At 40.9% G+C, this 22,724-nt stretch overlaps 1 protein-coding gene across 1 annotated transcript in view; it reads left to right on the top strand.

Annotated features, from left to right (window-relative positions):
* The window catches only part of LOC105694644 (homeotic protein antennapedia), a 31,426-nt gene that overhangs the window by 8,078 nt on the left and 624 nt on the right, over positions 1 to 22,724 (top strand). Inside the window, exons 2-3 of the mRNA XM_012415510.1 lie at positions 2,572 to 2,790; positions 4,452 to 4,732. Of these exons, the coding sequence (XP_012270933.1) occupies positions 2,572 to 2,790; positions 4,452 to 4,732 (500 nt within the window). The remainder of the gene's footprint in view (positions 1 to 2,571; positions 2,791 to 4,451; positions 4,733 to 22,724) is intronic.

The raw sequence follows: 22,724 nt of genomic DNA, 5'->3' as shown, positions 1-22,724 counted from the left end.
AATTTATGATAATCGTTTTCGAGTGTACCGTCACGTAAATTAAATACAAGTAGGCTTTTATTGAAATTTGATTACTAAGAGAAGAAGCTGCTCGCGTCGGGTGTGACGATTATTTTTTAACTACTTCCAGTCTAAGGTGCGACAGAATAGAACCGATATAAGTCGGACGCAAGAAACATTTATAAAGAATAAACCGACGTGTATAAAATACGATAGCTGTAACAAAACGATCGTAAAGTAATGGCTCCACGCCGATCGTTCGGCTGTGCTTTATGGTGGCGTCATGTTTCATTTAATATGGGTAGATACCTTCGGGTAACACATGATCCATGGCGTCTCTTTACACAAAACCGACGGGATTATTTTAACGTCCCTATAAAATTGTCGAATCCCACCTGTCGCTTAATCTCTCCATTAATTGACATTTCTAGCCGAGCAATTAAGCCGGAGCGCAATTCTATTTCGCAGGCAGATTTACATTACAGGATTATAACAATGCTTATTCCGATGGTATACTTCACAAGATTAATAAACGCGTCAATACCCTTCTGCATCTGAACTAAATATTAACATTAGGATAACCAAATCTGTAAAATTGTCGGATTTCAGATGGCCCACCAATAAAAATCCGCCGGTAGATCTAGGGTGAATATGCATCCCTAAATTATGATGAAAATATAATTCTTGATATTCTCTTTGTGACATTACGTGACGCTCTAAAATGCAATTTTAATACGCCATTATCTCCAATTATTCCCAAGATTATTTCAACAGTTAATTCGTCACTTTAATTGGATCACAGTTGCAGCTGATAAGTTGAATATTATCGTTAATAAAAATCGATTTAATGATAAAATATGTATGTAGAAGGAACAATGTACTACATGCGACAACGGTGGTTCTTCTTGCGAGGGAATTATAATAAAAACATAATTCTTGTCATTCACTTTGTGACATCACGTGACGCTCTAAAGTGCAATTTTAACGCGCCATTATCTCCAATTATTCCCAAGATTATTTCAACAGTTAATTCGTCACTTTAATCGGATCACAGTTACAGCTGCTAAGTTCAATATTATCGTTAATAAAAATCGTTTTAATGATAAAATATGTATGTAGAAGGAACAATGTATTACATGCGGCAACGGTGGTTCTTCTTGCGAGGGAATTATAATAAAAACATAATTCTTGTCATTCACTTTGTGACATCACGTGACGCTCTAAAGTGCAATTTTAACGCGCCATTATCTCCAATTATTCCCAAGATTATTTCAACAGTTAATTCGTCACTTTAATCGGATCACAGTTACAGCTGCTAAGTTCAATATTATCGTTAATGAAAATCGATTTAATGATAAAATATGCATGTAGAAGGAACAATGTATTACATGCGATAGGACGGAGAGGCATTGCCTAAAAAGTTTTGAGAATTCAAGAAGATAAACTTTTCTTTCCCCCGCGTTTTGCCGGCGGGAAAGAATGCCCTGTCGCATTTGCCGGCATTTCGGCTTCGAAAAGACGCGTAAATAGGGTCGAGTGCATGGCTGCGTAGGTATTTACGCGTCGTACGATTACGTTCTCGAGGCGTCTGCTCTTTGGAGGTGTCGGGGCGCGTTTTCGAGGGTTGCCGAGAGTCGCCCGGAGCCTTTGCGAAGGGGTTTTCGTCGGGGGTGTCGGCTCGAATTACGCGATCCAAGGATTCCTCTGATTCGTAAGCTATCTCGAGCAGAAAGGCTCTCTCGTCTCCGTGGGAAAAACTCAGCCCTACGTTGCAAACCTGTCTTGGTAATAAGAAAGGGCGATTTGTAAATTTTAAGGTGATATGGAAACGGCATCTGAGGGGTTTATGGCACTTTTCCCCCGAACTGGGTGTACCGAAACTTTTGAAATTTTACTACGCGAATATGGAGACCATTAGGAAGGTCTCGACAAATTGAAAAAAAAAAAAAAAATAAAATGAAATTTCACTTATACAAAATGAAGATGTTTATGAACAAATTAAGAGAAAATTAAATCTCATGGGTTCCAGGTTCTTCCTTAGGACCTCTATATTAACTTAATAAAGTTTAAAACGACTCGGGATACTTTGATCGGAGAAAAGTTTCGTAAACGAGATCTCACTTTCATATCACCTTACGACATTTCTGAATGACACATTTTGAGAGAGTGAATTTACGAGACACTTTGTATTTTATTGCTTAGTACATGAAAGGGTGGAAGTAATTTTACTATGGAATAATTTCAGCCATTGGCCCTACGTTGGAAATTACTGTTACAAAGATTCATTGCTGCGTTGAAAAATTCAATGTTAAATTCCTTGGCACATACTTGACCGGAATAATGTTTCACAATTCGTGAACGTACATAGAAAACTGAATAACATTGCACCGTACTTTGATAATACACGTGACGTAATTTTGTAAAAGCATTTATAATTTTAATTTCCATCCTTGCGAGCTCTTTTCTGCCAATTAAAATGTAACGACGTAGCTTCAATTGTCAGTATACTTCTGAACCAGGCCTAGAGGAGATTTCCACGCGGAGGAATTCAATTTCAATTCCCTTTTTCAGAAAACTTCCAAGCGATGTCGCCGCGCGCGATTCCGGCATTTCTGTACAATTTGCAGAATTCTGCCGGATACAACGTAGCGAAGCCGATTGTCCGACCGGCGGCTTTTCATCCTCATCATCCGGCTCATCCCGGTCATCACCCTCTTCAACATCACTTACCACCGAACGCTCACCACAACTTGCACCAATTACTCGCCCATTGCAGTAGCTACATTACTGGTAAGTACATCGGACTACGACGGTTGTTCTCTTTTTATCGTAATTCCCCTATCGGGGATGATTTATAGAGACGTTCTTGACGTATGCGAACATACCGAATCGCATATAACGAGGCAGCGAACAGCTGTTCAAATCCAAAATTGTCATCAGCCCTGGACCCGGCGAACGCGAATCCGGGTACACGTGCATTTCACGTGTCTTGTTATAGGTAGGCTCGCACGGGACATGGAGTGCATATGAAGTGCAGTCAAAGCACTAGCATATTATGTACATGCACCGCCACAAGCAAAACGCACGCATGCAACAAGTGCGTGCAAATATCATCGAAGCGGATAATATCTTCCTGCTCTGGTCTGCGATATCGCCGGGTCGAATCCCCTGGGATTAGACGTGTCCAGATTTGCCGGCAAATCTGCTATTTGAGTGATAGCATATCATAAATACGATATTCCCTAGTAGCATAGAATCATTTCTAAATATTTCTTTGTAATCCTTGCTAAATATCTTAAGCGGCAGATTTTTTATGATTTCTTGTAGATTTCATTAGAAGATATCTGAAATACTGTTTTTTGAAATTTCTTGAAAAACTCAATGACATGTTTAGTTTTAATCATTTATGAACGTGTATAGAAATTATATTTCTTTAGTTTATGAACATATAATAAAAGTACATTTTTTACTTCACGATTGTTATCGGACACTTCATTTGGTATAAAAAAACTCGAGAAATTTTTGTAACATTTTCGTCCCGCTATTTCATTATAGGAGCAAATAGTGTGATTTTGTTAGCTTAGGAACATATAATAGAAATACATTTTTTACTTCACGATTATTATCGGACACTTCATTTGTTATCAAAACACACGAGAAATTTTTGTAACATTTTCGTCCCGCTATTTCATTATGGGAGCATCTAAAGGAAATGTTTCGCAAATATTTCAAATGTCTGTTAAATATTTACACAATGTATGATATTCGTTAAATATATAGAAAATATTAGACAAATATTTTGTGCTACTAGGGTTAAATCGAATGACGTGTCCAGAGACGTTCAAGAGATGTATACATTTTGGTGTAACGTCCTTAAACTTGAGATAGATCCACTTTAGTATTAAATCTTGTCAATCGATCGGAATTCACGTAATTAAATCGATATCAATTTAACACGTTCGGCAGGTATCATTTACTGATAATAAACAAGTCCCCTCGTTTCGTAAGAGTCATTTTCTCTTAGCACGAAGTGCGCATGCGGATACGTGTAAATTACTCTATTAACAACGCAAAAAATATTTCTATTATCTTTTTATGGCTTTCCTTGCCATTTGTCGGTTTCAAGGTAACTTAAGTAATTTCTTTAGTTTTATTTACATCGGATTGGGACAATTAGCAAAAAGTGAAGGTCTTGGTTCCCCAGGAAGCATAAATTCAGGGTACACGGGGAAATCATTTGACTTTTGCTGGTAGATTGATTCGTAGAGTTAATTATATCAAATCAGCGAACTACCAATAAAATCATCATGTATCCCCGCAGTTACGGGATCATCGTAAACAGAACTTCTATTCTACTAATCGAATAGAATGTCGAATTCGAGTTCTAGAGAAAATTCAAGGTTCTCGGTAAACAGGGGTAATTTTTGGCTAATTAATTTCTTTTCTTCCAGTAGCTACTCCCGGTTCCGGAAGTCCTCATCCCGGTGCTCCAGTTGGCGGCGCTTCCTTTCCGGGAACGATCCAAGGAGGATTGGGCGATCTGTCTTCGATCGGTATCGGATTCCCGTGGTCCGGATGTCCGCGTGGGAAACCGCGAAGGGGGATGATGAGAAGAGCCGTCTTTTCGGATATGCAGAGACGCGGTTTGGAAAAGAGGTTCCACGTGAACAAGTACATCAGCAAGCCCGATCGCAAGAAACTCGCCGAAAAACTCGGGCTCAAGGACTCGCAGGTAAATTTCAAGTTTTCCAACGTAAATGCCATATAAAGGTTTAATTAATATTATTCGGCAAATCTGTGACTAGCGATCACGAAGTTCTTTGAAAAAAAATCTTCGGTTTCACAAAATACTAAGAACTCTCGAAGTCGTAGGATTTTATCGTTTCCGATGTCTCAAAATGTCAATGCTTTTGTCATGTCACAATTTTAATACCATTGTGGGGAATTAGTAATTTAAGGTAATGTGAAAGAAGCATCTAGGAAGACTCGTTTATGAAACTTCTTTTCGAACTGGGTGTACCAAACCATTTTAAATATTACCTCGTGACACTCATGAAATTTCATTTCTTTTTTTACATCTTTTAGAAACAATTGTCTACATTTATATCAAAAATGAAACTGAATTGGTGTCAGGATCTTCCTTAGAATCACCATAAGCCACGTGGGAAAATTTCAACTGATTTTGTACATTCAGTTCGGACAAAAGTTTCATAAACTATTGGATCCTCAGATGCTGCTTCACATCACCTTAATTAATGTGAATAAAACTTAGTTATAATTGTATGAAAAGACTACTTTGCCGGGCATATTTTCCATTGATATGTATACGAAGGATACGAGAAGCCATAAATTCCGTGAAGCGATTTAATCGAGACTTTGACATTATGCGTCGCCATTGTTAGACCGATGTACTTTTGTTTTCTTTTTTAAATTTGTCTTAAATATCATTTATCTCACTTTTTAGATTGTTAACCGTTATGGGATATGCGAATAAATGTTAAGATAAAAATAATGAAAAAGTGTCCAGTATTCCACTCGTGACGTTTTCCTTCATAATTTAAAAATTGGGTAATTGTGTATTTTACGTCAAGCTAATCAAGAATAATGAAAAGGCAACATTGCACAAGTACGCAAAGAAAGATAGCCTTACCCATTTTCTTTTAGTTTTGCTTTAATTTCATTGCCCGATATTAAGCAACAGTATATACAAAAAAATTCCGCATCTTAAAAATGACCAGCGTACAATTTTCGTTAGAATTTATATCCGATATTTTCAATTAATGCATCGGCCGAACAATGGTGGCGCTAGGATGCATAGCCATTTTTTTTAGTTTTGCTTTAATTTCATTGCCCGATATTGAGCAACAGTATATACAAAAATATTCCGCAGCGTACAATTTTCGTTAGAATTTATATCCGATATTTTCCATTAATGCATCGGCCGAACAATGGTGGCGCTAGGATGCATAGTCATTTATAATTCGTTTCAGCGATAGCGTGGCTAGGATGTAGCAATTTCATATCATTATTACACGTATCAGTGACATTTTCCTCCACCTCCAAAAGAGCTTTCGAACTGACCTATTCCATTTGAGGTTCGGTTGCGATTTTTTGTTCCTATGCAAACGCGGTAATCGCCAATGTTTCGAGGTACCGTTATCGGATTGCATCGTAAACCTAATCCCAATTATTCGGCTTAGACACGTACTCGTCGGAGGCGGAGTATGGCGAAATGGTCCGCGATATAGCGCAGCCGGAATATACGGAGCTTAATGACCTTATGGGCTTATTAAGGCACTAATTGTCGGGTTAACGAAGTGCGAAACCCTCCGGTAACTCGGCTCCTCCGCTCTAAGCTTCGCCCGACTCCATTCACCGGATTGATAGAGACTAATGCCCCCCTCGAACTTACAGACCGTAAATATACCTATACCCCCTCGATTGCCTCGCATGTGCCAAAGCCTATTCACTGACAGATTCGACACCTCACCCACGATATATCCTACACGACCTTCGTGAAAAACTCCAGATGGAATTAAAGCCTCTCCTTCTTACTTCAACAATTGGTCCCCTTCAAATCAGTCGATTCGAATACAACACTTTTTTTTAAGGGTATTAGACCAAACAGTCCGAAACTTTGACACATCACTCCTGATCATCTAAGAATTGTCCTGACACATTTAAAATTTTGATTTTTTGACAACATTTTTTAACTTATCCCAGACCAGGACCAAAACGGCGTCGAGCTCTCATATTTCGATCAATATACAATCATCTAAGAATTGTCCTGACACATTCAAAATTTGGATTTTTTGACAAAATTTTTTAACTTATCCCAGACCAGGACCAAAATGGCGTCGAGCTCTCATATTTCGATCAACATACAATTATCGAAGGCTCTGATGTGAGAAACGAAAGGGTCAGGACAACTTTACGATAATTTAGAACACTTTGATGAACGATAAACTCGCATTTGAACGGAATAAAGGTAAAAAAAAGTGTTGTATGCGCTTCTATGCCAAAACGATGGGAATGCGAGGTCTCGGAGTAAAAATTTAATTGACCTGGAAATCACAGATAGTGCAGAGGGTCTCTCTGCAGTCGATTAGGGCCCCAGAAAGCATGAATTCAGAGGATTTCTGGAGTTTTATTTCGATTGCTTGATATTCATTTTACGAAAACAACAGGTGGAGTATGCCATTTGGTACAATATCCAATATGATTCGACACAGCTGTCAATATAAAAACGAACGTCGGATAACGTAGGCATTTAAAAAAAATCTTCTATATCGACGTCGATCAAGTTCCTCGACGTGTTTCACTTCACCTTAAGAAGGATTACAAGGTTTATTCTCAACGATATAAGCCTGGCGGAAGACATCAAACAACATATTACTGCAATAATTGCCCCGATAAGCCGAGGATGCATCTTGGCAATTGTTTTATAAAATATCATACAAAGCAACGGCAATCCTTAATATTTAACAAATTGTCTTCTTTCACATATAAGGACACATAGAATATTAAAATATAATAGTTTTAAACGTTAATTTGTATGTGAAATTATTTTAAGTTAGCTGGATGAAATTCACCGAGTATGCGGAAAATCGTCTCGAGTTGCTGGCTCGTCCGGGCGAACAAAGGTCTCGAGTGCAAAGGGTTAACGAGGAATGACGTTACATTATGTAAAATTTTAAAAAGACACAGGTACTGAGAAATACTCAGGGTTGACACAGATTATTTCTTAAAAACATAATTCCTGACTAGCGGCGTCTAGCTGGAAAGGAGAATCGAATGCGATCATCGATTCCATCACCCTTTTATTCGATACATTTGGTGGAATCGTACGAAAGCGTCGGGGAATTTTTGTAACTCACCCTGACAGTTATTAAACATAAAACGAGAGAGCCGTGTGTCATTTGACGTTTCTAGAAATGTTACACAATATAAGTGAAACTTCCTTGAATAAGCGTCAGGTTGAGAGACGTGAACATTCGAGAGGGAATCCACTAGTGCTCGAAGGTTGAGAATAGGCTTAAGGGGATGTGAAAGTGGCATCTCAGGGATCAATCGTTCTTGAAACTTTTCTCCGAATTGGGTATACCGAATTGTTTCAAATTTTACAATGTGAATACGAGGGCTACAAGGAAGGTCCTGACACTCATAAACTTTCATTTTTTATAAAAAATTTTGAAAATATCTGAAAACAAATTTAAAAAAATGAAAGTTTCATGAGTTTTAGGATCTTCCTTACACCCTCCATATTTGTATTATAAAGTTTGAATCAATTCAGTACACCCAGTTTGAAGAAAAGTTTCACAAATGAGACCTTTCTGACGTTACTTTCACATCCCCTTAATCTCAGACGTGAATTCGTTTCTCGTAGAAGCGACCACCATGTAGAAATCAATCTTTATCGAGATAAACTAAACTGTTATTCACCCGAGGAAGGAAGAGTTTCTTGAAAGCAAAACGTTCTTAAGGATGCTTTTAAGACGAAATAAAACTAGTCCTCAGGTGGGAGAAAATCATCTGCAAATCGTTACGAAGATTAGGAGAAGAATGAGGGAATTCTGGACGCCCGAGGAGGTATCTTGCAAGCAAAAACAAATTCAAGGATGCTTGCAAGGGTAGGAGGCGAAATTAGCGAGGCGAATCTACTATTAACAAGTCTATATTTTCCGTAGATTCACAGGTAATTAATTGGCTTATTGTTAAAAATGATACGCGTAAGCCTCAAGGAGACGTATAGAAACTGGTCCAACCGCTTCCATGATCCTTGATCAAGTGCCGTTCCTGTCCACTGTTCGTAGGGACGGTCTTGGTCTAGACATATCAGTTGTTTAGGCAATGATCACGTCTTCTAAACAATGCTCACGTCTTCTAAACAATGCTCACGTCTTCTAAACAATGCTCACGTCTTCTAAACAATGCTCACGACTTCGCGCCGTGATTCTTAGAATAGGCCCGCCGATGAACCTCCGATCATTTTGCCTTTGAATTATTTCCATCAATTAAAAAAAAAAATGGTTTAAAATTATTATTAGGAAAGGGAGCGAATTCTAAAGGGTGTGCGTTTGTTCTATTCGTTTTCCTTTTTTTTTGCAAGCTCGCAAATTTCTATCGTTTACATTTCGTTTGCTTGTGCATATATTCGTACAGGGGAGCTCAGCGGGGAAAGATAAAGCGAGGGAAACACGTTTAGGTCGTATCAGGCGTAGGTGGATAAATGCCTAGGTCGAGGTTAATCGGGCGATGCCGGTTCGTTGGTCGCACACATTCAATCGCTCTCTGGCCAGCGTGGCTCCGCGACGCTAATGAAACTGAACACACCTGGAAACGGCGCTGAGTTAGTTTCATTTGATTTCATGAGCGTAGTTCGACACTTCGGCGGACCTCTCCGCCGCCCCCGCACACGTGCACCACTCTTTTGTGTCGATCGTCAAGTGGCGCTTCGAATTTCCGTGTTTTGCGATCGCGGCATTAGTTTTGTTCCGCTCGACCTTTTATGTGTCCCTAACATAATTTAGGAGAGACGCTAAATACGGACGATAATTATCGACAATAAAGATCTTGACGAGGGTCTCAATGTCGCGATTTTCTCTAACTGGAAAATAAATATTGATGGTTATTATTTAATAGACAAGTACGTTTAAATTGAACGAGTAGCGCGGGAATTTTTCAAATGTGGGCTTTCAATTTGAATAAGGTTCACTGTGGTAACTTTTTTGTATTAGACAAGATTTTGTGACGTAAGGGGAATTTCTCGGGGAAAAATTGGGTGAAAAGGATATCTTCATTGTGTATTAATGGAAGATAAAGGACGATTTGGTTAATGTAACGTTACATCTGGTCTCTGATGAAAAGGAGTTTTTAATGATAAAGTTCTGGTTTAGATTAATAAACGCGAAAAATGCGAGTGATCGAGGAATGAAAAGGATTGCGATGGATACGTGGATGGTCGAAATCGGAATAATCTCAATCTTTCGTTTGAAATAAATATTTTCACCTAGATTAACTCTTTATTGCGTGAACATTTATTTCGTTTTCTAGGCGCTGTAAGAAAATTAACTGAACGAATAAGTGCGACGAGCTAAAGCGAGCTAAACCCTTGTTCGACAAGCTAAATTAAACTAAGCCCGTCGAACTGCCAAATCACCTAGACGGAATCTTATCAAATCTCGTAAAATATCCTTAACAAATTTTACGTGAATATTTTTATGAAGCTCCCAATCGAATTGTCATTTGATGCCACTTAAAAAAAAGAATTAATGTCAATAAAAGATTCCATCCAAAATCAGACCAAAGGACGTATGCCTTCAACATAACACGCGGAAAGCGATCCAAGTATCTAATTATTGGAACCTAGAAACAAATTATTCGCCATTAATCCTTTCATCCCTGTTAGCACTTCCAGGCCCTTCGACAACTGCTTGTAACATATTTACAGGCGCTTTAGAAATCCGTTAGTAACATACTATTGTCGTATGTAGCTGGTCGCCACTTTTGATCGTCCCCGACCCAGCCAACTGCACAGCAGCGACTGGAAAAGAACGGAATACGCTCTGTTGAAAAGTTTCGCCATCAGTAGCGAAGGTAATGATTAAACTTCCGCGTATTAAAATATATCACAGCGAAAGGGTTAATTATTCGTTCCGGGCAAAAATCGGGAAAGCGTCGAATTCTCGTAAAATTTCGCCCAACGAAGATTCCCCTCCGCTCGGATCGAGTCGGAGCACTATCGACCGTGTCACCTGAAATTCCGGCTCGAGAGGCGCGGGAGGGTCCTCTGTCCCGATTCCTCGGAGGGTTCGTCCGATTCCGTGGAAAGGAATAAGTGGCCTATCGTCGGAGGGACGGGCGCCATTAACGGGGCACCGAAATGGCTTCGGAATATTCGCGAGGACGTCGGTTGGCTAGTAGGCCGGCTCGGGTGCGTCGGAGGGGTCCGCCAGGGCGCCTGTGCGTAGGGGGTGTAAGATCGGGTAAATAAGGACGAGGCTAGCGGGCGCCGGGGGAGAGCGAGGGAGACGGCCTTATCCGCCGACGACCGAGGGCGGAGGGAAGGGTCGTCCTCATGTATAATTCACACCTCGAGCGCCATGCCTCCACCGCCATTGGTCGCAGCTCACTCGCTCGTCGGTTTTACGGGAAATGTAAGAACACGCGAGCCGCGCCGGTGGGTGGCGAGTGGGTGGTGGGTGGGGGGTGGCGCGCCGCCGAGAGCACGTCTTCGCTATTTTCGAGCGCCACTCGGTAAATCGAGCCCCTTTACGATTCCGCATACGAACGGACTCGCTCGCTCCCCGCGAATAATCGAACCTCCCTTTCGAGTCCGCATGCCGGGGGTTCCGCGCCCGGAACCTACTCTCCGCGCTCTCGACGACGAGCGGAACGGCGGTAGACTTCGAGGAAAGGGAGCGGGACTATCCTCCGGTTTTATTACGCACCCTCGCCCGCGATTCGAGGACAGGACCTTAAGGGGTGAGGTGGATACCTAATATCACGACTCGCCACACGAACACCCATAAAAGCGATTATTGTCCAATGATGGCTCTCTCGATAGCGGCAGCTGCGAGCCCGAGCCGAATGCGACTTAATGCCGCGCCATCCGAGTGCGGAGATAACTGTATAACGCGAGGATCTGCTCGAAAGGATTCCTTGACGGGGTGTAAAAATGGTGGGTGGTCTTTTGGGACTCGGTACGGACCGAAGGGCGAGCAGGGAACAAGAGTTTGTCATTTTAAAGGATTACTTATTTGTAATGGAACCTAAGTTGAGGTGATTTTTTGGGTAACGAGGCCTACGAGTCGGAAGGAAGTAATTTAAGATGAGGCAACTGACGTTGGGGTCGATTAACTTGAGCAACGTGCAGGAATTTTCTCTCTTGGTAAATGTCGATAACAATAAACAATTGAAAAGTACCTTATTACGGTCAACGCGATATGACAGTAGGTGATTTTTTGGGTAACGAGACCTACGAGTCGGAAAGGAAGCAATTTAAAATGAGGCAACTGACGTTGGGGTCGATTAACTTGAGCAACGTGCAGGAATTCTCTCTCTTGGTAAATGTCGATACCAATAAATAATTGAAAAGTACGTTATTACGGTCAACGCGATATAACAGTAAGATAGCCGTGATATTATTACACACACGGGGGCGTTTAATTTTCCTCGATTTATTTAGAATCTTATTGAATCCCCAATCCGCATTTCGGGTATCGCAGAATAACAACTAAGGCACCGTTTAATCGTTCGACCCATTGACGCGTAAATTTCAACAATTCCGGAATTTCATTTCGAAATATTGATATTTTTTAATTGGCGAAGGAATCTTTCCTTCCTCTTTTCGAGGGTCTCGGAGAATTAAAAGGTACGTGGTTGTCCAGACTTTCTCCGTGAACTTTGTTTAATTGTTACCCACGACTTTGAGACCGTATGGTAATTATAATATAATTATAATATAAAACTTTCTAGGAGTTGAGTAACTAATAACAATCGACACATTAAGTAACATATTTAAAATTGAAGAAACGTTTTTCCCCCCATTATTTCGAGTATCTCGAAGAATCGAACGTCCCTGGGTGTTCCGACCGTTCTGGACCCATGAATCTTTTCTTCGATTTAATTAAGGGTCTGCGGTTTGCAGAGAGGGTGGTAATTATAATATAAAGCCTCCCGGTAATTCCTAGTGGACTCGGGAATGGGAGTTGAGGTGCCGCTTTACTTACAATTAGATTCGAGCTTCACCATGCAGTTCACGCCAGGGTTGGACCAATGCCTCGTTGTTGGGGGAGGATAACTAAAGTAATTACTGATGGTGCGTGGACCCACCCACCCCTCTGGGCTGGTAAACTACCCTTTCTAATTCTGCCATCTTTACCCTCGTAAACCGACGATGCGAATTCATTATTGAGTCGTCCTCCAACCCGCGGCGTCAGTCTTTGCAGCCCTTAAAGCGACTTTGCCGTCTTCGGAAAATAAAAACTGCAAAACAAAGCCGGTAAGTTTATGAACAAAGTTCCGGAAATTATGCGATATTGTTCCTGTGCACTTCGCTTAAGACCCTTAAGCCATTTGTTCATCTTTAAATTCAACCTCGAAAATTACTACATTAAACAATGTGGTACCGACTCGCTCGCAAATTTCGCAGTTCTTGGTGTTGCCGAAATGTGTAACCACATTATCCCAAGCAACAATTGAATTACGGCACAACTTTGGCCCATCATTGGCCAAAGATAAACAACCAAGCTAGGTCTAAACGTGGAATGAAAACAGCAATTTTAGGATGGGCAAATTTATTTGCCATAGTTGGGCCACAACCGATGGCCAAGCTCGGGCCATAGACGGTTGCTATCCTCGAATCGAAAATGCTTGCAAATTTCCCACCGTGATTGTTCTCGATCATACATGCAATGATAACAGCGTTTTAACTAAGGTCGATGATCATCTGCCACAGTTTTGCCATTATCGAGCTACCACTGGTCCAGCATTGGCACAATGTTGACTATAATAAGTCTAAATATTAAAAGAATATATACCAGAAATGTTACTTATAATTGCTTTTACTGAATTTAAAGACTCCTATCTGGCCTCTCTACTCAAATCATTCGAAGAAATTTTTTAATTTAGTAAACCAAGATTTCTTTTTCTTCCGAAAGACGGAGTTGAAACCCAGGACCTCTGACTTGACAGTTGGATACGTTGACCACTTTGCTATCTAGACTAATTTACGAACTCCGAAAACGATTCGGATTGATAAATTACCTAAGACTGTTTTCCTATAGATCATACTTCGGTTACCAAGTTATTACTCAAATTAAATTGGACATTTTATAAATACTTATGTTGCCTTTTTTGTGGCAATATAATTGTGGTTTTCAAATATTATTTCAAACTGCTTACGAACAACCAATATTTATCCCACAAAATTGCAAGTGTCGGTAAATTATATTGAGCAATAGAAATAAAAGAAACTCCGTCTTATACTGCTATTATCGAAGTTGATTGAAACTTAATACTTTTTTAGATGTCAAATTTGGTCAGAGACAGCCACATTTGGACCACAGTTCTTCCAAAATATGCAAACAATTAAAATGAAAATATATGTGAAATGTAATGGCAAAATTAAAGCGAATGAATGCTCAGCTTAGAATTTTCTGTCGATATTTTTGTTTTGAAACTTAAATAATTGGGTCGACTTCTACCCAAAATGTAGCCACAGATTTAACCGAAATCGTGCGACCAATTGCACGTCCAGAATTAGAGCATGGTTAGGTCAAGAGTTTGCCAACGGATGACTATTTTTCTATAAACTAGAAACTAGAAATCGTGCGATCAAGTGTACGTCCAGAATTAGACCATGGTTAGGTCAAGAATTTGCCAAGGGATGATTATTTTTCTATAAACTCGACAATGTCTCCAGGGAATAACCTCCCACACTTAACTATGGCACAGATATTGGCCAATATTGGCTGTGACGGCTAGGCGTGCAATAATGGCACAATTTTGGTAACATCAATTCGGTCAAATTTTCAAATGAACAATGCGTTGGAAAATCCCCGGCTCGAAATTGGTGCTAAGCTAATACCATTATAGACGTATTCGAATTCTTGATGGTTTACCACGTTTCGAAAAAGTGAGTCAACTCTAGGTCGAATCCATGACCAAGATTGGCACTCAATACTTATTACAAACTTTATTAAACTTTTATTAAAGAATCGGGTCGATAATGACTCAAGATGTTCCCCTTGGTAAAATATTGTAAAATGTGAAAGTTATAATTTTGTAAATGGATCTAGACTAAGCTTGACACAGAATTGAAATAAATCTTGAATGTCAATTCAAATCTGGTTTTAGGTTCCAACCATCAATGGTCCAATTCTTCTCCAAAGTCGATGCCTTAGTACAAATTTAAGGATATCAACTTTAGTAGTGGAATGAAGCCACTCTTGGCCCAAGCTATTATCAAAGTTTAATCGAATATTCCGGACAATAATCCCCGAGGTTCTGCCAAAATTTAGCCCATGTCACTGGTACGAGTTAATATTAGCTACCAAGGCTGGGCACATAATAATGGCACAACTTTGGTAAAATTCTTGGTAAATTCTCTAAGATCGGCCTAATTATTTAAATTTCGAAATGAACATGGCGTCGGAAAATTCCCGGCCTAACATTGGATCGAACTTAGTATCGTTATTGCCGTACTTCAATTCTTGGAGGTTTACCATGCCTCGAGAAAACCGTGGACCAACTCTGATTCGAGCCTATGACCAAGATTGACAGCTGGATCCAGTTGTTTGGATGCCTAATTTGGTTACAGGCTCGAACCAGAGTTGGTCTACAGTTTTTTTCGAGACATTGCAAACCATCAAGAATTGGAACACGCCAATAACGATCTGAGGTTCGAACCAATTTTGAGCCGGGAATTTTCTAAGGCCATGTTCATTTCGAAAATTGCACGATTGGGCCGACCTTGGCCCGAGATTTACTAAAGATGATACCAAAGTCATGCCATTATTGTACGTCTCACCTCGATAGCCAACATTGATCCATGCCTGTGCCATAAGCTAAGTCCTTGGCGGAAATTCGGCGATTATTACCAAGGTACCCACATTATGCTAAGTTTACATCGAGTGGATATTTAAACGACGCTCTCGCTGGTTTGGACGTAAGTTACCCTGCATGAAAAGATTTTCAATGAATATTTCGGGATCGGGGAGCAGAAGAGGCGCGTCGTTTACATGTTATAGTAACGTAATCCTATCATGTTTACAGAAAATAACGGAAGGTTAAGGCGAAGTGAAACCCCCTTCAAATCAGTCGATTCGAATACAACACTTTTTTTAAGGGTATTAGACCAAACTGTCCAAAACTTTGACACATCGCTCCTGATCATATAAAAATTGTCCTGACACATTCAAAATTTTAATTTTTGGAAAAAGTTTTTTAACTTAATCTAGACCAAAACCAAAATAGCGTCGAGCTCTCGTATTTCGACCAATATACAATTATCGAAGGCTCTGATATGAGAATCGAAAGGGTCAGGACAATTTTACAACAATTTAGAATACTCTGATAATCGATAAACTCGCATTTGAACGGGATAAAGGAAAAAAAAGTGTTGTATACGCTTCTATGCCAAAATGATGAGAATACAAAAGCTCGGAGTGAAAATTTAATAGACCTGGAAATCACAGATGGCGCAGGGGGTTCCTCTGCAGTCAATTAGGGCCCCAGAAAGCAGGAATTCAGAGGATTTCTGGAGTTTTACGTCGATTTTTTTATATTTATTGTACGAAAACGACAGGTGGAGTACGCCATTTGGTACAATATCCAATATAATTCGACACAGCTGTCAATATAAAAACGAACGTCGGCAACGTAGGCATTTAGAAAAATCTTCTTTATCGACGTCGATCAAGTTCCTCGTCGTGTTTCACTTCACATTAAGGTTTTTTGGAGCTGGAAAAGAATTTTTTCCACGGGTTGGGGGTGGAGGACCGCGGGATTAAACGTCGCGGTTAATCCAAGACCCTTAGCTTAAATTGAAGGGAGAAGCAAAAGAGCCCCGGGGGTTCGTTATCTTTTTAATAATCCAAGCCGACAGCACGCCGGTTTTCCTTCTCGCGGGATGGCAGCTTGTCAGAATCATGCTGCCTTCTTAATTCGCCATAAAAGGCGCGACTGGTCGCCAGTTTTAATTCCGCGAATAAAACTTTTAACGACGGCACCGGAAACCGGAACCCTCCATCGTCAGGGCTGACACAACGGTGCGAATTCGTTTCAGTTTATGCAAACCGACCTCTTAAAAGAATTTCTCAAATTCAGACATTATTTATTTCGCCCACTCCTGCGACCATAATTGCACGAAATATGCTCCCTATTTATGACCTCTACTTCTTAAATGGCTACTATTGCAGTAATCGCTCTATACATATATTTAATTCGTATGCGTATAAAATGAGCGACAATATTTCCTAATATTAAAAAGAAAATGGAAAAAGTTATTTCCTTTAATATTAATATTTACAAAATGGTCATAACTACTTTGAGTTTAGATTCAAGTTAAGTTCTGAAAGTTGCAGCACCGTTTTCATTATTTCTTTTCATTACGTAGGAGTAAAATTATGTAAGAAAAAAATGTCGCGTTTCTTGGAACATTTTTCCCTCCGTTGGGCCAACAATGGCATCTAAATTTGGAACCCTTGGAGCGCTAAATTAACCCCAAGCTCGTCCCTTCTTTTCATTTCATCTCTGAAGCAGCTTGGCCTCCTCGTTCGAGATGGCAGAATCGTCAGAGATTTCGCGGATTAGAATCGTGCAAATAACGACTCTCTTTCGGTGGGCTTGACAGCCTATTTAACCTCCCAAGAAAAAGTCAGCCCTTCGATTCGATCGGCAGAATAGGTTCTTTTATCACGAAAGGATCCTCCATTCTTCCAGAAACATCTGCCACTTCAACACCCCTCCGTCGACGAAGAAATTAAATCATCTTCCTCCTGCTTCTAATTAAATCTTTGTCACTCGGTCCACAACGATCGAAAGAATCGATTTCGAAACGACGGCCAATTCTTTTAGGAAAATGAAATATTGAAAAATTTGGCTTTCCTCTTACCGCAGCTTAAAAAAAATTAATCCTCTCTCTTCATTCTCCATATTTATGGTTTGTAAATATTACTTATATCCCCGCGTGGTCGAATTTTACCCGGATGCTAAAAATACAGCGCAACTTAAATGGAGGAAGTTTTTCGGACAAGTTCGCTTGTATAATAACGTTTCCCTTTTCCCCATATTTTTTTATAAAAGATGGACTTTAAGGCATTAATTCCACATTCATCGGATCTTCTTAATTAAGGAAGAGGATGCATTTACGAATGCAGCTAACCCCGATCGAGCAGTCAGTCCATGGGCAAACACAAGCCGTGTATTCCCACGAACCTGACTCTGACACGTTAGATAGATCGGCCATTAGGTTTCCATTTCGTTGGATATAGAATTTCCCGGATTCCATCAGTCAAATCAATTTGTAGCCATTAGTCAACATAATTCGAGTTTGCCTTAGGTAACGTTTCCGCGTGCTCCCGTCTGCGGAGAGCTCGGATGAATTCCCATTTACGGGAGCGGTTCCTCGTGTAGAGTCGATGCTGGCTCCGATAACCCTCCGGAAATATAACCCGACATACCGAGATCATTTTAGGTTGCCGAGAAAATCACCGAAGACGTTTTTCTCGAGTCTTGGGAAACCTAACGCAATGATCTTCGCCCCCTCGATCGGGTTCCATTGAATTTCGAAACGTGGAACCGAGCGCATTCGAGGGGCCACGGATACCGGGGCGTTAGCCGACGCGGTTACGGCCAAACTTCCGGTATAATACGGTGTAGATATTAAAAACAAAGGCTGCCTCTTGCAGGGCATAACATGAATATAACGCCGTGCAATATCTTACAGCTTAAGCTTTGGCTTAGCCATGGACCTTCATGCATTATGGATTTTACTTTGAGATGCCGCGTGCTCCCGAACGCTGGAGCTAAGAAACCATGAATATACAATACCGGGCCTCCGCGTGTACATGCATCTATACATATTCCTTCGTCGCGGATTAACTTTAATCACTTTCGAGGGAAACGCCTGAACTTTTTCGGCCTCTCGGATCCGTATCAACGAATTTTGGTTCCCCCCGATACGTACTTTGACGCTCAAAATCACTTTTCATGTTCCCATCTCCGTGGCTTCTAGTTAGAATTGGAGCGGTTGGAAACACTTATCGTAACATATCCGAAGACCATTCCATGTTCGCAATAAATTAAAAAAGTACCTCCTAAAATATACATATCATCCAAAATGATAACGACGAATCCATGATTATCCTCCTACCCTAGTAGCACAAAATATTTGCCCTATATTTTTTATATATTTAACGAATATCGTATATTTTGGAAATATTCAGCAGACATTTGAAACATTTGCAAAACGTTTACTTTAGAATATTATCTCTATAATATTTATATAATATTAGCTCCATGTGTTTTCATCATATTTTTCTATCAGATATACAAAACATTTCGTTTCATTTTAATACAAGTAGTTTTTAAATATTATCTGCCGAATACATTATAAACGTTTTAAAAATATTTAAAATCAAAATCACACGTTTCGCTCCCATAATGAAATAGCGGAACGAAAATATTAGACAAATTTATCGGGTTTTTTGATACCAAATGAAGTGTCCGATAATAGTCGTGAAGTAAAAAATGTATTTTTATTATGTTAATAAGTTAAAAAATATTTCTCTATATGTTTATAAATTATTGAAAGTGTATATGTCATTGAGATTTTTAAGAAATATTTCAGATATCTTCAAATGAAATCTACAAGAAATGTTAAAAAATCTGTCGCTTGAGATATTTAGCAAAGATTACATAGAAATATTTAGAAATTATTCTATGCTACTAGGGTAGATGTTACTCGTCAAGCTGATCTTCGGTTGTCCGAAATGTTTCAGAATAAAGACCTATAAAGTGCAACATCAATTCAAAATATGTATCTCTAGATATCTACATTACCGTTCTATGAAATCAGTATCAATAATTCTTAAACCAAGGCGTTTATTGGCGTTCTCGGAAAATTCCAAATCGCAGCCCGCCACCGCCCCAATTCCTGTCCTTTGCCCCGCATCACCCCCGAGCTGGGCACGCCGATAAATATGGAATTCCCTTTTGGCATATTAACATGTGAATCCCAAGTTCTTTCCTCCCCTCCTGGCCGCCCTCTCGGCAGCTTCGCGCCGGAGTTTTTACGTTTGATCCCCGGTCCCCTCCTCGTCCTCTTCCTCCTCCTCCGGTTCTCCATTCCCCGCCGCCCCTCTTACCTCCGCCCGACGAAGGGTAGTTCTGAGGCCGACGTCATAATCGATCGTCTTTTATTAAACTGCGCCAGATGGCGCCACCGCCACTAGGCACGGCTATGGGGCACGGCGTGGATGGCATGAGGCATGGGGCATGGGGCATGAGCCATGGGGATGGGGCACGGCCTCGGGGATGGGGGCAGTCAGGGGAGTTAAACGGAGGATTCCGACTCCCGGAGGGTGGAGGGCCGAGTGACTGCCGAGGCTGCAGCCAATCGTTTAACGATTACCTACTCGGTCACTCTAGAACGCATTTCAGACGTCATTACGTCTAATCCGCCTCATACCTGCCGATGGTAACGAATTACTTTCTCCTAAGAGACGGCCTACTTGGATACAAAAAAATTGCAGGAATTATTTCATATTAATTGTATCCGGATTTTTAGGGACCGAGATTTTTCTCGGGTACGGGGGTGAGAGTCGTCATTGATCAATTGGGAACTAAACGGAACTTGAGGGGGTCGTTCAACGGAGAAGACTGGTCCCTTATGGGAATTTAGGAGACGTTCGATCGCGCAATGGTATTTCATATGGCACCGTAGATGATCAGAAAGATCGAGAAATTACCCCACTGACATGGGAACTTGGATTTCCAAATTTTGTGTCTTGGTTGTACGGTTAGACCCTCTACTGTGGAAATAGAATTGTATTATAGGAAAGGAGGGAATCTTGAGAGAACTTTCTTCCACCTTTTCTAATGGCGGACCCGGACGTGACGCGACAACCTCGTGAAATTCGGAGAGGAATGGCTTCTCGCTTCTTTTCTATTCCCACCGCATTCTTGGGGATGCGGAATGATCTGATTTTTGTAGGGGTGCGAGTTTGACAATTCGGGACGAAATTGCCATATCATGGGTATGGACACGTGTAAGGACATGGATGTAGATTTGAACATGGGCACGGATTTACCCATTGGTGGACACGGGTTTGAGGGTGGGCGGTGGTCGTGGTGGCGATTCGGATCGAAAGACCGCGTTAGAAAATAAAATCGACACGCGGGCTTGACGGGCCCGACGCTACGTAACGTGGCGATTCAAGTTTTGCCAAAAAGCGTTTGGTCCAGAGGCCGCTTTGTTACTTTTGTTGGCTCCAGTCCTGCCTGCCGTTGACGGGACAATCAATCACCGCCGCACCGGTAGGCGTAAAACGAAACGAAGGAGCCGGAAAAGTCAAACCCCGTTCACACCGATCTTAAGGTGAAGTGAAACCCCCTTCAAATCAGTCGATTCGAATACAACACTTTTTTTTTAAGGGTATTAGACCAAACTGTCCGAAACTTCATCATCATCATCGTTGTCCAACCAAAACCACTAAGCCTAGAAACGGCAAATTTGGGAGATATATTCTGTTCCTACCTAGGTGCTCATTAAGAAGAGGTCTTTCGAAATTCAACTCCAAAGGGGGTAAAAAGAGGTAAAATGTGTTTTTACAAATTCTTTAATATCTCTCAAGCCCGCCAAAATATCGACTTGGTTTCCACCTAAAAAAAAAGTACCAAGACAAATGCCTGAAAACCATTTTCAAGACCCTGCCGTAACCAACTCCTAAGAAGGTGAAAATAAAAAAAGAAAAGAGAAAAAAGACTAAATCTGGAATTCCACTTGCGCATATCGTCAGTAAAGTTGTCAATTTTTGACAATGTCTCGGAATTATTGGCAAAATAAGAAAATACGAGATATTTCGTACTTACCAACGACGCTGCGAAGACGCGTCTAAACGACAGCCGAAAAGGATTAGTTCGACCGAGTAAAATGGACTCCGTCTTTCGACGGAGTCTCGATGAAAGTGTCGGCAGGGTGCGGGGGTGTCAAGTGCACACCCGGCAAATGAAAATTCGGAAGCAGTTTAGGTAAATCAATCCGCGGTGGGGTCAACGATTTAACGGGGCTTTAAGGTAGCGCCCCGAAAACGACAGGGGATGGTCGAGACCGGGGCGTGCGTTTGACGTTGGCCCGTTGAGCGGCGTCGGTAATGCATGGTCTTTAACGTACGAAATAAGGGTGCTGTCTCCGGCCAAGGGGTGAGACGAGGAATCGCGCGATTGGTGGCTCGGTCCGGCTCCTCGGATTCGATTGGACACGACCCTGAATGAGGAGAGCGTACGCGCATCGAAACGCCACCGAATCCCTCAGGGGTAGTTTAGGGGTAGCTCAGGGAGCATTACTTACTCGGCGGAAGTGCGTCGGAGGGTGGTTAGATCACTCGGCGAAAGGAAATCCTATGAGGTCTCCTCTAAGAGGGGATCTCCTTTTCGACCCTGAAACGAGAGAATGATTATTCATTGCACGCCTCTTTAAGGTGAAGTGAAACCCCCTTCAAATCAGTCGATTCGAATACGACACTTTTTTTTAAGGGTATTAGACCAAACTGTCCGCAACTTTGACACGTGACTCGTGATCATCTAAGAATTGTCCTGACACCAAAAGAACCGATAGCAAAAATCTTTCTTATCGTACAAAAATTTCCGTTCGAGCTTAAGGTGAAGTGACGCCCCCCTAAATCAGTCGATTCGAATACAACACTTTTTTTTAAGGGTATTAGACCCAACTGTCCGAAACTTTGACACGTCACTCCTGACCATCTAAGAATTGTCCTGACACATTAAAAATTTTGATTTTTGGAAAAAGTTTTTTAACTTATCTCCAGACCAGACCCAAAATGCCGTCGAGCTCTCATATTTCGATCGATATACAATTATCGAAGACTCTGATATGAGAAACGAAAGGGTCAGGACAATTTTACGACAATTTAGAACACTCTGGTAATTGATGCACTTACATTTGAACGGGATAAAGGCAGAAAAAGTGTTGTATGCGC

This window comes from Orussus abietinus, unplaced genomic scaffold (assembly GCF_000612105.2).
Source record: "Orussus abietinus isolate OABI.00-Male unplaced genomic scaffold, Oabi_2.0 scaffold77, whole genome shotgun sequence".
Lineage (NCBI taxonomy): Eukaryota > Metazoa > Arthropoda > Insecta > Hymenoptera > Orussidae > Orussus > Orussus abietinus.
Note: the sequence above shows the minus strand (reverse complement) of the source record. Positions and strands in the feature narration are given on the sequence as shown.